Below are 17,331 nucleotides of genomic sequence, written 5' to 3' on the forward strand. Positions count from 1 at the left end.
TCTCTATCAGAAACAAAAATCCTGTAATGTGGAAATAGCACAGCCATATTTGTTTTTCAGTAAGCACTTGTTTTGGATACTTAAATTAAGCAAAAAAAGAAGTTGGACCAGCAAATTAATTATTGTGTAATCTAATTCTACATAGTCTCAGCTGCTAGAAATTGGAACTTGCAGTTTCTTTGTCTGCTAGGCAGATGAATCAATAGAAAATCAGATTTCACTTTCTAGTACTGATGCTTATCAAAAATGATCAAATCCTGACCTGCCTTTAGAAATTAAACGGTTTAATCCCGTGCTGCCATGTATGGGAGAATATGTCTTTCAGTTCCTTAATTATTCTATTAGTCCTCCCTGAATCCTTTTGCCAGTGTCCTAGGTTTTTGAATTCTAAATGCTAGGTATGAACAGACTTCCCATTGCAGTTATATCGCTGCCAAAAGCAGAGTTAGTAAATCCATATACTTTTGATATTCCCCAGTTTAAAACTATTTTGATATTCCCCAATGATTTACTACACTGGCTAAATTTCATTGTTGCTTTTCAGAATCGAGTCCCTTTTACAACAGAGGAGTTTGTATTCCATGTTTCCACACGTCTGAAATAAAGTTTTGCAAAGTCTGAATCTGTGTCGCTGTTAAACTGTGCTTGTGCATTTTCCTCATTACATAACCAAGTAATCTAGTTTTTCCATAAGCCAAGGTAGTTCAATAGTAATACTGTCCTTCTTGTTTTCATTTGCTCTATGATTTTGAGAAGCCTACAGCTCTCTGTCCGTTTATCAAGAGCAGCAAATTAGTTTTCTTCATCTTGATTACTCCAGAACCCAACCATTGACTTTTTCAGGTATTTCAGTTTTGGTTTTGGACTTGACAATGTATGTGCAGCTTTTGTGAGTCCTTTTCAGCATCCATATCAACTGATGTTAGAGTATAAAGTGTTTATTCATTAATATTCAATAATATCTTTTCTCCAAATGAGAAAGTGATTGATAAATATTTGTGGGTGGTAGAATTGTTGAAGTTCTTTTTGTTTCTAAAGTATTAGCAAAACTTTTAATGTGCTTTAAGTATGCTGACAGTGATATTTCCACATTACTTTGGGCTTCTTCCTTGGTTTTCTACAACTGTTAATTTTCTATGTATATCTGTTGCTATCAAGTTTCTGTTTTGAACATTATAATTCTGTATGTATGGGGGACATACTTTAAAGCTTCTTTTGAGGCCTGGAAAATGTGTTTAATGCAGTTATTTTTTTTGAAAGCAATAAAAAAAAAGAAAATTAATGATCCTTAAGGTTTATTCATATACGTATCTTTAAATTGTCTTCATTTTGTGTGTTTCTAGATTCACAGAAGGCTTAGACATACGTTGAATCTTTATGCCCCTGTGTGTTCCTGCAGTGAATACATGCAATTAAAGGAAGCACTGGATGCAAATGGTCCCATTACAGAGACAGAAACTTTGTTGTGGTCTGCTTGTGATCCCATTCTCTTTTCAGTGGTTTCCATTTCTTTACTGACCATGTCCTAGTATCATGATTAGGAGTGCATTCAAAAAGTTGTGCAGTCCACCTTTGAAACTAGGTAGGAAGGCCAGGAACCCAAATGTCCTCTTCCTGAGTGATTCACTCTCTAGAAGCCTATATATAGCTCTTGTATTATTATATAGAAGCTGCCATTTTTTGTCATGTTAAAAAAAGAAAAAAATCACATTGTTTTCTTATCCCTAAGCAGGTGTTTGGCAAGAAAATCCTTTTGGGTGTTGTAGACAATGAAACCCAAACTTCCCATGACATGGCTTACTCAGAGCTACAAAGCAATGCTAAATTTGCATAAAACAATAATTTACAGGCACTTTTGTTCTAATGTTTTTTACTAGGTCTTCTGGACAGCTTCCTCTTAGTATTTTGGAATGGGGAATTAGTACGTATAACACAGCATTATGAGTTCTTTTTTCTAAGTTAGTTGTCTGATGCTCAATACAGACCTGCTTCTAGGTACGGGTGCTCATGTAAACTGGTGTCCAACATGAGTGCCCGCAGCCTTTCCTTCTGCTAGAATTCCCTCCTGATTATATTTCTTGCAGAATTAGGGAGCCCAGTAATCCTGTTACTTGGTGGTGTTCTAGTTAGTAATAAATGGAAGTAAAACTGAAAACTGACTAAAGAGCAAACTAATTATTAGTACTAAAACCAGAACCAGTATGATTGTTAAACATTCATGTTTCTATCAAATTCAGTATGAGAGAGCCCTTTATAAGTATTTTTCAAATGACTCTTAGTGTATTTCCTAATACTCTAAGAATATAGATTTAATATTGGGAGTGGATGAAAGAGTAATTAATTTTTTTCTCTTAATATTTTACTTGAAATGTGAGGGAATTCTGCTTTTTCAGGAGTAAACTATATACTTGAGAATACCTTGTTTACACTAGTACTCTTGATCAGAGATGTTATTTTCTGTTTCTGTGCAAAACAAAAATTATTTTTAAGCAATTATGTAGACTGGCATCTGTCTTGAAGGAAATGAAGTTGATTTTGAAAGTAGAGCAGAGGTATAAGGAAGTGAGAGTGATCTGTAGGTCTCTTACCTTTGTTAGATCTTTCTAGATCTCTTATCTCAAAAACAGAAGCTTTGACTGCATGTAAGCAGTTTGTGTTGTGCAGTCTGTGAAAAGATCAAAGACACTTGTTCTACATCTGTGTAGTCTATTGAGTGAGGTACGTGACTGGTGACTGTGTCTCCTGAATTGATGTAGTGCATCAATGATGCTGAAATGCATCTGGTGGAACACTCTCACAGAAATGGGGTGTTTGGGGCTTTGTTTGTTTTGTTTTGGTTTTTTTAATAGTAGTGTATGGAATTGGCTCTTGAATTTGTTTCCTTTCATCTTTATTAAATTAGAGATCTGTTTTCCCAGATGTAGTATATGGCATAGAACTAGTAAGACTACAGCTTCAGAAGCAGTCAATACCTGTGAGCAAGGGGCTCTTTAGATGTTTTTATGTTAAAGGAACTAGAAAAAAATCTTGATTTTGTTAGTGATTCATCATCCTTTTTCTGCCTGTTTGCTGAAGGGCATGAAAGTTTCTGCTCCATTTCTCAACCTCCTTGGTGAGAAATGCAATCTGTTCATGAAGTATCTACGTAAATGGATGCCTGTCAACAATCTGGCACTTGTTGTCACGTTCTCCTAAACATTTCACAGGAAGCTCCATAATTCTGCGCTGGGGTGGACAATGTTGAGCTGCACAGAGAACATGTACAGGAACTGTGGGAGCCTTTCTGCTGAGGTCCCCCGTTGTCTTAGAGAAATGTGGCATTAATGGATCAGCATAGATCTCAAACTCTCAGCATGAAACAACCGAGGAGACAGTAACTGTTAGTGCTCCCCCTCAGTGCTTCTGCCTGTGAAAATTTTCAGGGAAATAATGCAGCATGTGCAGATGTGGTAGATGTGATATTTTTGTCACCAACAGGATGCAAAAACCAGTTTATCTTCTGACTCTTGTTGTGATTTAATTATTATTACTTTTCTAAATGTTTCTATTGAATTAACCTCTTAATCTACATGTTAGAGCAGTCAGCTATACAAGTGTGCTTTGATTTGCATGGCACATTAACTTACAGAATTTTTGTGTGACAAAATTATTTTGAGTCTTTCTCAATTTCTGAGTTATTGAACTTATTCTTTCTTTACATGTTCTTGTCTCTGCATTGTCTTCATTGCATTGGAAGCTGTAATAGAATATTCACAAAATGCTGAAGGAATAATAGTAAAAAAGATTAGTCTTGGAGAAGATACATTATATTTGAGAGACAAAAGCTCTTATAAATTAAGGTGGTCTTTGCACAGTATTAAGGAAAATCAACTTCCAGCATATAATCAACATATTTTTCGTAACCCATTGCATATAGTAATTCAGAGTAAAGTACTTCCATAGAAGTTTCAATGAAAAATAAATCCAGTATTTTTTATGGAAATGGAGATAGCTGTATTGGTGTCTTGTGATAGAACAAAGAGTTACACTAATTATGCTCTCTCTTTGTTTGAGAGAAAAGTGTTATTATTTTAGATTTTCATGTTTAATTGCTGTGGTGGATTGACCCCAGCCAGCAACCACTTGCCGGACTCAATTCAGGAACAGGGAGAGAAGACCCAGGGCTGCTTGCCCTGAACTGGGAGTTCTTCAGTCTGCATGGAAGTAGCATGAGTAATGTGGTATATAGTCAGTATTTTTGGCAGTGAGCAGTTTGAGTGACAAAAGGTGAACTGACATACAGTGGCAGGAGGCATAGGTAGCAAGAGAACCTATTTGTTTAAAGAAATACAAAGGAAACAACTCCTGCCCTGAATGGCCACAGGAAACAACCTGTATTGAAAAAGGCTCATGAGTAGGTTGTTCAGAGTTCAGGCTGTCTCCAAAATGGCCATATTTCTATCTTTCACCATGGCCATATTTTTTCGTTTTCATGGATAGTTCTGTGAAGGAGCTCAGCTGTGTTTTAACTCTGTGGATCTTCATTGTTCCACAGCCAGTCCAAGTCAGTGTGTGTGGGCAACATACTCTGTTCCTAATCTGAGAGAGATGAAGGAAGCTGATTTCTGCAGCAGATCACCGCTGCAAACAGAATTAGTGAAATATTTGTATGTACGTATTTGTTATCTAAACTATTGTTTACATCATAAAGCAGTCAATAAGTTTGCTGCTTTCTGATGGCCTATTAGGAAACTGCTTACTAACTTCCATTCTTCAGGCATCAAGTCCTTTATAGAACATGTACATACATCAAGTGTTGTAGTAAAACGGTAAAAGGAATAATGAATAGTGTAAATAAGGAATTACACTGCCTGCAGTAAAGCATTAAGCTTAACTGGATGTTAGGAATGTACCAAATGGTGATAGTTCTCTGGGGTTATATCTAAAATAGAAATAAACCAAAATGAGAATAGAGGCTCAAGCATTGGCCAAAATCACATAAACTTTTCAGTTGTTTAACTGCATGCTTCCTGTTACAGTTTGAACTGTGCCAAATCACATTCTTTCAGATGATGCCCGGGCAGTTTGGGTCCTAGCATGTGTAAGAGAGTGTTTAAAATAAGGAGTGGGAATGTCATCTCCTTGCTTCTGGGGAAAGAGGTCATCTATGTGGCAGTGAGCCATTTCTGTGCCACTTAGATGTGGATCCAGAGAATGGCTCCTGGCTGGTATAGCTGCTGTATTCTTAGTAACTTGTCTGTTTCACTTAGCAGTTAGATTGAAAGCAAACTTTCCAAGACTTTTCTAGGAATGCAAAGCCAAAAAAGGAGCAAAGACCTATATTGCTGTTCCCATTCACCACTTTAACCCTTGTAAATCTGGTTCTTGGCTGCTGTCCTCAAGGGTCATGAGACAATCAAGGTCTTTCCCGTGCCTCTCTTCTAACTGTATTTTCTTCGGTCTGGTCATCTCTTCCTCGCTTTTCAAGATTTCTTCAGTTGCCCCTTTGCCTTTCCAAATCAAGATATTTTTTCATCTATCATTTGTCTGTTTTTCTGAACCTGTGACAAATGGGCTTGACCTGAGCCTGTCTTGGATAGTACAGCAACATAGGCAGCATCAAGTTGATCGGTACTACTCGTTATATTTTCTGACCCTTTTCCTTACTGTATAACTGAAGACTACCTGGGAAAAATAAAAAAGAAGGAAAGAAAGGAAAGGACATAGTTTGTTGCCTATCCTTGCCGTTTGTCTGCCTAGCAAGTGCAAATGCAAAGGAAAGGTCTAGGGTGAGTCACCATTTCTGAGATGTCTCGGGCACAGAATGTGACATCCTGGATGGAGATGCCACCACTGCTGGAGCAAGCTCCACCTCCTGTTTGTACCCAGATGTTGCTACATATGTTCTATATAGCCATAGTGTAAACTTCTATTTAAACTCAGAGTTTGTGTTACTTTGTAGTAACTGCAGTAATGTATATGTGAAGGAAGTCTTTGAATACTTATGGATGTTTCTTACAAAAAACCCCATGAAGTCTTGTGGTATTTTCTTTATGCATAAGACTAAAGTTTTCATGATAGCTTTGTGCTTGGAAAATAGAGCCTTCTAAAAATCCCTTGAGTTTTGCAAGTGAGTTAATAATGATTGCCACAACTAAGTGAAAATTTAGGCAGTCCTCTTGATGAAACATTGGCTCTTCAGTGTCATAATTTTGCTGTGTTCTGACCTCTGTAGAGAAAGGTAATTCTGGCTTCTAAAAACAAAATGCACTGTTATTTTAAGAATATAAAAGAAAAATGTTTCAGTTTGGTTATTGTGATTGTCTCAAAAGTTTTGCACATTTATATCTTTGTACCAAAACAGTTGTATCACGTTAGGGTCAGGTCAACAGTCTTCTTTAGGTTAGGTCAAGGTTACTTGTGCTTTAGCAAGTTAAGTTAACAATCATTCAGTGTGACTCAGCATCTCCACATGTTCTGAAGACGCTGTCTAGCCTACAGTCCTTATGTGTGCTGGATCAATATCTTTGTGCTGTAAAAGACTTCTAGGTTTTATCAAGGTTCTTGTTGCAGGTGCTGTTATGGTAATCACTAAGGGCTTCTAAAAATCTGACTAATCTAGAAGAAAAAAGAAGTCATCACTAAAAAAGGCAAATTTAATTTTAAGGAAAAGTTCAATGATGACTGAAAAAATCAAAAAAACACCTTTCATCCCTTCCTAGAATAAAGCAACAGAAACTAACCCTTACAGGAGATGTGCAAAATTGTAGTAACATACAAAAAGACAGAAACAGGAAGATGACTTTTTCTTTCTTTTCCACTCTGAGCAATGAGAATCTGTCTACCTGTATGTTAAAATTTTATTATGTTGAAAGAAGTATTTTTGCAAAATTATCACAGCAGCAGACTTTTTTGACTATTGGACTACATTACTAATTGCAATGAAACCATCATCATTGTTTGGAGTACATGTTTTCCAGTTCTTCCAAGTTAAGTTCTTCATGTGGAAGAAATTTATTTCTCATCTGGTTTTCATTTGACATATCTACTGTGCTAATCTTCCAAATACATAATTATTAAACCAAACTGGTGAAGAGTTGTTTCACCTTAGACAGTCTTATCTTTCTTTGAAGTTAATTTCCATTCTAAATTGTGGTTTACCAGAAAAGAAGGAGGCTGAGTAGGTTGTCCATTCAGATGATTGTGTATATGATTTTTTATTATTAAGTTTTGAAAGCTTCACAATTCAATTTGGAGATATGTTAGTATTTAGAAAGATCAGGTCTTGTAAAGTTCCATTCTCTAATAATTAAACTGCTTGACTGTCACAATAAATAGAACCTTAAATATAACAAATCTTTTCTTTTGTCAGCTTCTCTTTGATCCTTGTTTTGAGAACAACTGTTAATAACCGCACAGTTAAGGATGTACATAGTTCAGCTTGTATTTGCATGTGGAGGGACCAATGCCATTGAAATTACTGACTGATGCAATGGGTAGTGGATTAAATGAATTATCGAATACTTATAAATAGAAGTTCTAGTTATTGTAATTTGACTTTGCAATTTTTTTTGTAGTATCACTTGAAGGCTTTTTAAATGAAAATCCACAATTTGCATAATCATTTTGCTTCTTTTTGGTTATTGGTGAAATATTTTGGTGGATTTTCTTGAGATGTTTACAGTTGCTAAGGGTAAAAACACTTCAATGCTTGCTTCTGTTTTGTATCTGCTGAGGAAGATAAGTGCTGAGGCTCCTTTTATCCTGTGTTTTATGGACAATCTGCTGCCAAAGTGCCCACAAGCTGGGCAATGACAAATTATTACTTGAGATCCTGATCAGCAGTCTTTTTCATCGGAAAAATTAATTTTATTTTTTATTTCTTTAAGGTTTTAATTATTTTTAGATAATGAAAGAAGCACACAGTTTCAGTGTGCTTATTACAGGTGACTTCGAATGCTAGTAGCACTTCCTCTTTTTACCATAAAAGCTGCTACAATATTGACATGTTCTATATGAATGTTTAGACAGCATTTTTTTAATGCTCAGTGTTTGGAATAAAAGTCTGCTATGCTTTTCCTAAATAATATGCTTTTATTGTGGTTGTATTACAGTACATGTAAAGAAAAATTATCGGCATAATATGAGACAAACGTTGGGAAGGCAAGAGTGGGAATACTGAAAACTAACATTTAGGTTTTTGTTGTTGAAATTCTTAGAAGAAAATTTTAGGGTAATCACACCTTTTGACATGCATTTTACTTCTTGTGGAGATGTAATTGATTAAAGTAGTACTAAAGTAGTATTCACAGTCTGTGAATGATTGCTGCATCTACATTCAGTAACTATTAATAGCTTAAAAGCTAACAAATTTAAATCACTGCTATCCAGTAGTAAATGGGTTGTATTCAGAATACATTTGTAATCACTCTAAGCCACAGTAATGAATACTCTTCTTAATAGAATGTTTAATTTTTCACCTTAAAGTGGAAAAGTAAAAAAATAACTTGCAGTTTGATCCAGAAACATCTTGCTAGATAGCAGATAGCTAGATAGCAGTCCCCATCTGCTATCCCTGAATGCTGATTTTTAAATGGAGATGATCTCTAAATTACAAGTTTTCCTCATCAGGCTGGCTGAAATTATTTTGGCTGTATTGTGACATAATTACTTGTCTACACGAATGCTATTTTCCTCTAAAAACTTTACCCTGCAAACTTACATCTGTCTGCTTTATAAATGCAGCTCTACAGGACACACAAACTGGATCTTCCTTGAAGTTTTAAGTGTGGTAAATAACCAGTTTACTTACTGCCAGAATTTTGTTTCTTCATAGGAGCAAATAATTTTTTTTTTAAATGCAGCTGTCAATATGAGGAAAAACAGTGTATTGTATTTACATTTCTGCAGAAGAGCATGTTACAGATTAGACAATGGTTTGTTCTAGGACTAGTAGTTGTTTATACATGGTATAACTGGTGTAGCAGTTTTCTGACAGTGTCCTCTAATATCCCTCTGGTAGTACATTACAGTACATTACTGCTTGACAGTAATACAGTTAGGGAACAGCACCAGGCTTCCACTGTAAGGCTGTTGCAGGGTCATAAACATAATAACAAATGGGATCTACATAGCAAGGCTGGACAACATTAACTGCTCTTGTAGAAAATAGAATACTTGTTCATTTTCTTAGGATAGTTTGTTTTAACTAAAAAAAACCCAAACTATTTTATGAATTCCTTTGATTTCATAAATTAATGAATGGAACTTGTGGATGTATAGTACAGACCGTCCTCTGTAAGATATAACCGTTTTATTGAGAACAGTCATGCCAAGTTCAGCACTTTTTTTGGCCTAATATCACTCTGGATAGCCACATGCAAGATTTAACTTTGCTTGTGGACAGACAGACTTACAGTAGGTAATAAATAAATAAAATAAAAAAATAGCAATACACATTTAGCCATACTGTTGATCAAAACTGCATCCATTTGTACTAGATAGGAAATTTTTCATGTCATGTGATGTTACCTACTTTAATCTTCTATCCAAAACAGAAAGATCAGCTGTCAAGTTCCTGACATTTGTATAATATGTTTGTTTGAAAACCTTTAAAAAAAGCTCTCCAGTAATAGATACTCTTAAGATGACAGATAAGAATTTAAAAAAATTTCTTAGCTGTACAAAGCTTTCTTTGTCTTCAGTCCAATTCCCTGTATTTTATCCCTTCCTGTATTTCAGATCTGCTAATCCGTAATGTTCTGTGCAGAGGAGAAAAGGATTATTCTGTTCCTATTGGCACCAGTCTTTAAGTACATACAAGACTGTAATTGATTACGCTTGTGTCTCAGACATGAAATGCGTCCAGGCTAAAGAACCTTTGTGTTTATGGAGGATTTACCTAATAATGATGTATCTTCCTAATGGTCTTACACATCTCTAATAAATTGTCCTTAAGTAGCAAAGAATGTGGAAAATAGAAATAAAGCCTTAAAGGGATTCACATTGCATGTTGGATAGTTTCTTCAATAGTAATTGCATTCCTTCTTATTTGTATTTTCATACGATATTTTTTCCTAAGTGATTTTATTAAAGAAATTATATCAGCTTTTCCAAACTCTAGTGTCTATAGTGAGCCAAATGTTGAACTTTCTTCAGTTGCACTGAGCCTTTCATTCTCAGACCAAGTGTACTGTCCAATATTTCTTCTCTCTACACTGGAAGTGTTGTAGGTAACCCAAAATGTTATTGTATTCCATATCGATCTGTGCCCAAAAATTGTTACTGACTTTTTAGGACCCGGCAGCTGGAAAACAGAAGCGGGGAAATGGGGTGTTGCCGAGGTCCATTTTCAAGTTGGAGCCAGGAAGGATGGAGTCTCTCTTGCCTTGTAGCCTTTGCTGAAGGTGAAGGGTTGACTTTGGAGGGGGGTTGCTTTGGGTGGTTGTGGTTTTTTTGTTTGTTTGGGTTTTTTTTTTTTTTCTGGGCTTCCAATAGTAACCACTCCTAAAAACTGCACTTTGCAATCAAAAACCGTTTTGGAGCGAACTTTGCAAAGCCAGCCGGTCGCTGGGGCCCGGTCACCCCGTGTCAGTGCTGACACACCGGTTTCTCCCCCCACAGCACACCCGCAGTGGGAGAACGTCAGCACCAACATCGTCAGTCTGGCAGGCAGTGGTGTTGACCCCACAAGCACCAGCACTTCTCATCTGCCACTAGAACCGCTCCATAAGCTCCTGCCCTCCCGAGGGTTTGCCACCATCTCTTCCCTTCGTCTCCCAGACCGTGTGATCGCCTGCAAAGATGCCATCTCAGGGGCAGGGTCTGATGCCATTTTCCCTTTCTCTCCCCACAGTGGTTGCCCGTGGCAGGTGCCATCTTGAAAAGAGCCTTTTTGGGGTTCTCTTTGTTCTGGGGGAGTTCATGATATTAAGTGATTTTCTATCTAATGGTTATTTACTTTTATTTTTTGCCTGTTGCAGTTTCACTTGTTAGTAGATTTATTTTTTCACTTATATCTACTTGTATTTTGTTTCTCCTTATTGGTGGAAAGGGATTAGTTAAAACAAGGGGGGAGAACTCATTTTAGAGTGTTTCCCTTTAAATTTTCTTAAACCAAAACAGGAGGGTAACAAATAACATCAAGACTGGGGATAGACTTGTGTTGATTTAGAAATTTTGCTAAATTTTAAATCTGGAACCTAGAATTGCTGGTAAGTGATCATGTTAGAAAACTGATATTTTTATTTCTAAGTAGGGGGAGGCAGGACACATTTGAAATACACAGCTAAAGTGTGGCAGTTAAGCAAGTTATTATGCTGTAAAGGTCATTTATCTGGTTTCACTTATAAACTAATGCACCTTTGACTGAACCACACTGAAAGGCCATTAAAGTGATTCATTCTACTTCTCACTTGGAGTAGGCAAACAAGGTGTTTATGGACAGCTGCGATGTCTTAATGACTACTGATGACTTGTTAAGCAGCCAGAAATACATCCTGTGTCTGAACCCCATGTAAGAAGTCTTCCACTCCTGATTCTTACAGATGTGCTGCATTTCCTCATTATGGCAATTATAATGACCATTTAACTGCACTTTAAGCAGCTATCATTAGTATTTTATTAGGCCTTATTAATATATTATTATTAGGCCTTTTATTAGTATTGGGGAATTTAGCTCCAATACCATGGTTTCCCTATTTTCTCTCGTGTTTAGCAAAACTGAATGCTCTTCATGGTGGTGTAGTACCAAGCATCGTGGCTGCTTTTTGTTTACTTTGGTCTGTGTGTATCAGCATTATTGTAGGCAGGGATAAGCTTTGCTGAGTGAATTTTTGTCACTGTTGCAACAGTTGGTCCTTGTAAAATGTTTGAAGAATCGCCCCATCAAAATGACTGTTTTGACGTGCGAGTAGTGTATCTGGGGAAAACTAATTCAAACAGAAGATATTTCTTGTATATAAATTATCAAAAAATGCTGCAATTGAATTTACTTTTTTCTGCATAATGTACTAAATTATACCTCACAATACACATATTTTTACATACATACGTAGTATGTGTAATATTGCAAATAACTTTTTTTAGGTAGAAAAAGTAGAACTATTTGAAAAGAGCAAATGGAATGGGAATATAAAGAGAGCAAACAATTTAAATCATAATGAATTTAGAGGGAAATGCCTGTGGTATTTCTGAAATCCAGTGAAATGAGAAAAACCTTGCAGTTTTTGAAAAGGATCAGTAGTTCCCATTTTGAAGAATAATGTTTCACTGCCTCTATAAAAAAACATTCTTAGGAATGCCACTGTGTGTGTGTATAACCTCAAAACATACCAGTTTATTTCTCCAGCTCTACTTGTCACTGTGTTTTTTTCATTGCATGTTGCTAAAACACGGAGTAGTGCATTGATGTAAAGTTGAGTGGATTCTTTTGTAACAGAGAAAGGGTTTCTTGGTTGGGTTTTCAGAACAACATCTTAGTTCTTTGGGCTGAGAGCATGAAAAAAAGTGCTAATTTTTGTGCTGCAGAAAACAAAAAAAAAAAGAAGGAAAAGAAGTTATCTAGATAATAATCTCCATTTTATAACCTCAGAGTTTTAAAAAACCTTTAGTTTAAACAGGATTTAATCTGATTTTGAAGCTCCAATTTCTCTGCATTGAAACAAATGATTATGATTAAGTTTTCAAACATTGTTTTGAAGCATTGTTTTATGTGCCTGGTATCTTCAGTCTCAAAAAATAGATATTTCATATTGAGTTATCATTTAGGCATTGCATCTTAGGCAGACCTGAAATATATTTCTTTTGGCCTCAAAGCGTCTTTTGGGCAGACATCTGGGGAGAGATGATAGAATCATGGAATAATATAATATAGACTAGAAGGGCACTCCAAAGGACATCTGGTCCAAACACCTGCTCCAGGTCTAATTAAATGATTTTACTCAGGAACTTGTGTGAGAAAAAGTTACCAGCAGTGGCTGAGGGACACATTTACTTCTGTCTCATTTCCTAGTGGACACTGCATTGTTCACAGGAAGAAAAAGGCAAATGAGCTTACTTGCTTGGGGGAAAAAACATTTTCAGAATACAGTGATAAATATTTTCATAGGTGTAAAAAGATATATCCTATTTGGTACCAGTCTGAGAAGTGGTCCAGCCTGCCCTCAAAATTTCATTATACATTAATTGTGTTTTACAGTTCTGTATTTTACAGTTATGTGTTTTATAGCATAGTAAATTCTCATGGGTTTGTATTTGCAGTTTCCCGAATGTGGTTTCTATGGAATGTACGACAAAATCTTGCTCTTCCGCCATGACCCTACCTCTGAAAACATTCTCCAGTTGGTGAAATCAGCTGCAGATATCCAAGAGGGAGACCTAGTTGAAGTTGTCTTATCAGGTAACAAAAAAACCAATGAAAATTACCGTCATTCTTTTGTGAATGAAAATACCCAGGGTAGTATTCTCCCAGCTAGATTTTGACCCAGCACAGGTGAGAGTCCATACAAGGAAAATTTCCTTTTTCTTGATTCCTTTCTCAGATGTATATAGGCATATTATGCCTTTTACTTACTTTTTCTGTTGCCCTGTATATTTTGTAACAACCTCTTTCATCCATATTACTAGTTAAGCAACAGGTCAATGTTAATAAGCCTTTTGCTTTATGTAGAGTGCCATGAAAATGTCCACTGGAAATAGAGTAATTGCTTTTTCAAAGTCCTGCAGAATTATGCTTGCCAAGACTGCTCTGACTCTTTACATGATTTACTTTTTTTAATTATAAGAATGGGAGAACACAATTAGGTGACTCAAATGTAGAGGAAGTCTGAGGATGTCATTAGGTGTCAACAGGAGTTGTCAAAAGCTTAGATGTAAGAAGATACGAGTTATGTGACTAGGAATGGTGCAAAGTTTACATGGGTGTGGAGTAGTAAAGATGTAAAGGTGTTATTTGACAAGTAAAACTTGGAAGATGGATGAAGGAAGGGCTGTATTTTTGGAGTTGGAACACACAGAGCATCTGGAAAATCGCTTAAAAATACGAAGACATATATGCCATATGAAAGTAAAAATTGCAACTGTAGAAGAGTGTAGGATTAATGAAGAGAAAGGCCAAGTCCTAATGGATGCTGAAAAGAGTGGAAGAGTCAGTGAGCTTTTGAACACAGTTTTCTTGTATGGTAGCCTATTCCATATTCTTTGATTAGAATAGGAAAAAGTGAAATAAGGAATAATGCATGTCATTCCTGTAAGTCATCATTCATCTTTTCCATGTCAGGAAATAAGTTTTTCACTTTAAAAAAGATACTAGTAATCTGAACTTAATATTTCCCACAGAAAATAATCACTCCACTTCAGTAACTGGGATGCAGTGAAAAAAGTTAACAAGGACTTCAGTGCTTTATTTGATATATTGTTTATATGCTTTTGGAGTGTAGATCAGATGCCTTCTAGTTGCCAAAATTAGGGAAGTAGCTGTTTAAATCTCTAGGAGCAAAGGACAGCACATAAAACTTCTAATATGTCATTGCCTGACTCATGGCACTTTTACAAATGAAAACCTTCAGTTAGATGTCTCAAATAATACAAGAAACTAAACACGTTTCTGTAATAAACACTTGAAAGCATTAGTGTCCTCCCCCAAATGAGCTTAAACTAAATGCAGCAATTAATTTTCGCAGACAATTCCTGTGTGATGTAAAGGGGGGAAAGTATTCCCAGTTCTGCAACACTGAAGAAGAGAAAGAACTGTACAAATAGTCTGTAATGTTTAGGGAATTATTCAAACTAATGCAGGCAGTTTTTAATTGAAAAATATTCAGACACAGTTTAAAGTTATTACGGATTTTTGCAATAGTGCATATCAAAGTAGCTGTAGATGGGTTATCTTTTCTTTTTAATTAAAGGACAAAGTCTGCCTAAATACAGGGCCATAAGAAGTCTTTTTTGGGATGTTTAATAATATGCATTGAAAATTTATTTTGAAGGGATTAAAAAAACTTTCTGAAAACAGAAGAGATTTGCCTTTAGCACTACAGTGTATGATATTGAGTGCTTGAGTGGTGGAAGGACAAATGAAATGCAGTATGTGTTCAGATGCATATGTTGAACTGATTGAAGTGTTTTATTTCTAGCCTTCATTATAGAGATCTAAACAGGATATACATTCTAAAGTTCTGTGAATTCAAGGTATGTTATGGTAATTGTTTTTGACTGTAATGTCCAAAAGGGGCAGTGGAACACACTGCTACTGCTATGGCTTTGCTGCTGAAAACTCCTTGTGCTTTGGGTCTGCATCCCCTGAGGCCCTGATATCTGATGTCAAAAGCTGTACTGATCGACTGCATTCATTTTTTATTGCTCAGGTCAGTATTGGTCAGAGTAGCGAAAGATGAATTGTCAGTCCTCGTATTCAGGGTTATACAATCAGTTCATATCCTAGTAGTATGCATTTTCTATTTTTCATTGTAGTTAAAACTTTATTAAAAAGGCTGGACCACCTGTGATGATTTTTTTTTTTGCCACACTTCTGTTCTTGGCAGTTTAAGGATTAGTAAATGTGATAGTTTTCTGGCTTAGAGCTTATATTACAAGTTCTTGAAAGAGCTGAAAACTTTCTACAGAAAAACTTACAGGTGAGAGGTTTTGCTCACGGTAGCTGAAGCACCTTAGTCTGTTTTAGGGAAGGAAGTTGTACCTGCAGATGTCATGCAATATAACTGAAACAGTTTGTGTTAGAGCTAAAGATTTCTGGTGAAACACAAGAAATTTACGCAGCTCATATTGCAGCACCTACTGTGCTTTTTATTCCTACTCAACATTATTACTTGCGTTTTGCATTGGTGCAATATGCAGTAGTATTTTAATGGACCGCGACAATCATGTAGTGTGCTGAACAAATGTTGTGTGTCTGCTGACTCATCCAGAGGAGATAAGCACAGGCTGTTGCAGTCAGCCAGATGAACTGTGGTTTCAGTGCCAGTATAGATTCTGGCATTTTGGAATTGAAAGGTCAAGCATTATTGTAAGAGTGGAAGCAATAGAGTATGTTGAGTTACAGATTTGGTCAGCTGCACATTAAAAGAGGAAAAGGAACTTTTATTATGATCGTAGTAGCCTAATAAATATGGGTTTATTTTAGTTACAGTATTTTCTTCCATTTATTTTATGGTTTTTTTTAAATATCTGTTTGAACACTATTTATGGGATTCTGATAGAGTTTGTATAGAAATGTGGGAACACTTGAGAAATGTATTAGAACAAAATATTTGTACGGTGAACACATTTGGTTTATTAGGCTGTGCTGCTGGGCATTCATTGAACAGTATCACTAATACTCTTCTGGCAGTAACACATAACTCACCATGTTTCTGTTTTCTTAGCTGTGCATTTTCTATTTCATTTTTTCTTCAAAATGTTGGAAAGTTCATCTTCAGATACACAAAAGAGGAAAACGTTTTACTACTTCTGTGGAAGTCTTCACTAATGTGTTCACTGAATCCAACATCTACATAGTTCTATTGCATTTCAGACTGAAAGGATCTGAATCTTCAGAGAAAGGATTTTTTTTTTTTTTTTTCAAAGTATATTTGTATGAAGGGTTCCTTTTATTAGAATACTATCAAAAATTAGTAGGCAGCCCAAAATCAGGAAGCAAGGTACAGAAGTTGCAAAGTTTCAGTCCAAGATGGCTGTAGATGAGTAGTTAGTCATATATAAACACTGAAAGGAAAAGAAACCAGAAGTTACGTCTTCTTAGATCTCTCTCTAAAATGTAGTGTTACTGTTTGCTCAAGAAAAGGAAGCATATTTATGTGAAGTGAGTTTAAGCTGAAAAATGTTCTTCAGTCTTGATGTGATCAAGTAGTATTTGCTGAAGTCTTCAACTGGACCTCTGAAAGCTTACTTTCATGTTCCACTCATGAAAGGATGCAAAAAATCACAATAAATTTGAACAGAATGGATTATTTTTGCTGTGATAAACTCTCTTGAAGTTAACTCCTAGGTTTTTGAAGACCTTCAGTGTTTTTTTGACTAGCTTGTAAAAATAATTTATTTCAACTGCAATTTGTTGATGCCAATCAATTGATATTAATGATAGGTACTGTCCTTTGTACCCTTTCTTTGCAGAGAAGTTAAATAGTTAACAAGTTTTTACTTTAAGTTGTTACATGAGATCTGGAATGTAGATGAGTTAGCCCCTTTCTGAAATGAATGGTGTGTCGAAGTTGTTATTTTAAGCTGTCTGTAGATGCAATTGCCACCTTTCATCTGTGTATCTGTGACTTTTTTCAGAATAACTGTATTTGCCATTTTTACCTTAATTGCTGTGGTGCTGTACATCTGTACTCT

At 35.9% G+C, this 17,331-nt stretch overlaps 1 protein-coding gene across 2 annotated transcripts in view; it reads left to right on the forward strand.

Annotated features, from left to right (window-relative positions):
• PRKD1 (protein kinase D1) overlaps window positions 1-17,331 on the forward strand; it is a 119,980-nt gene that overhangs the window by 49,188 nt on the left and 53,461 nt on the right. For both annotated transcript variants that reach the window (XM_039552480.1, XM_039552481.1), the window contains exon 2: window positions 13,240-13,378. In XM_039552480.1, the coding sequence (XP_039408414.1) occupies window positions 13,240-13,378 (139 nt within the window). The remainder of the gene's footprint in view (window positions 1-13,239; window positions 13,379-17,331) is intronic.

This window comes from Corvus cornix, chromosome 5, assembly GCF_000738735.6.
Source record: "Corvus cornix cornix isolate S_Up_H32 chromosome 5, ASM73873v5, whole genome shotgun sequence".
NCBI classification, from domain to species: domain Eukaryota; kingdom Metazoa; phylum Chordata; class Aves; order Passeriformes; family Corvidae; genus Corvus; species Corvus cornix.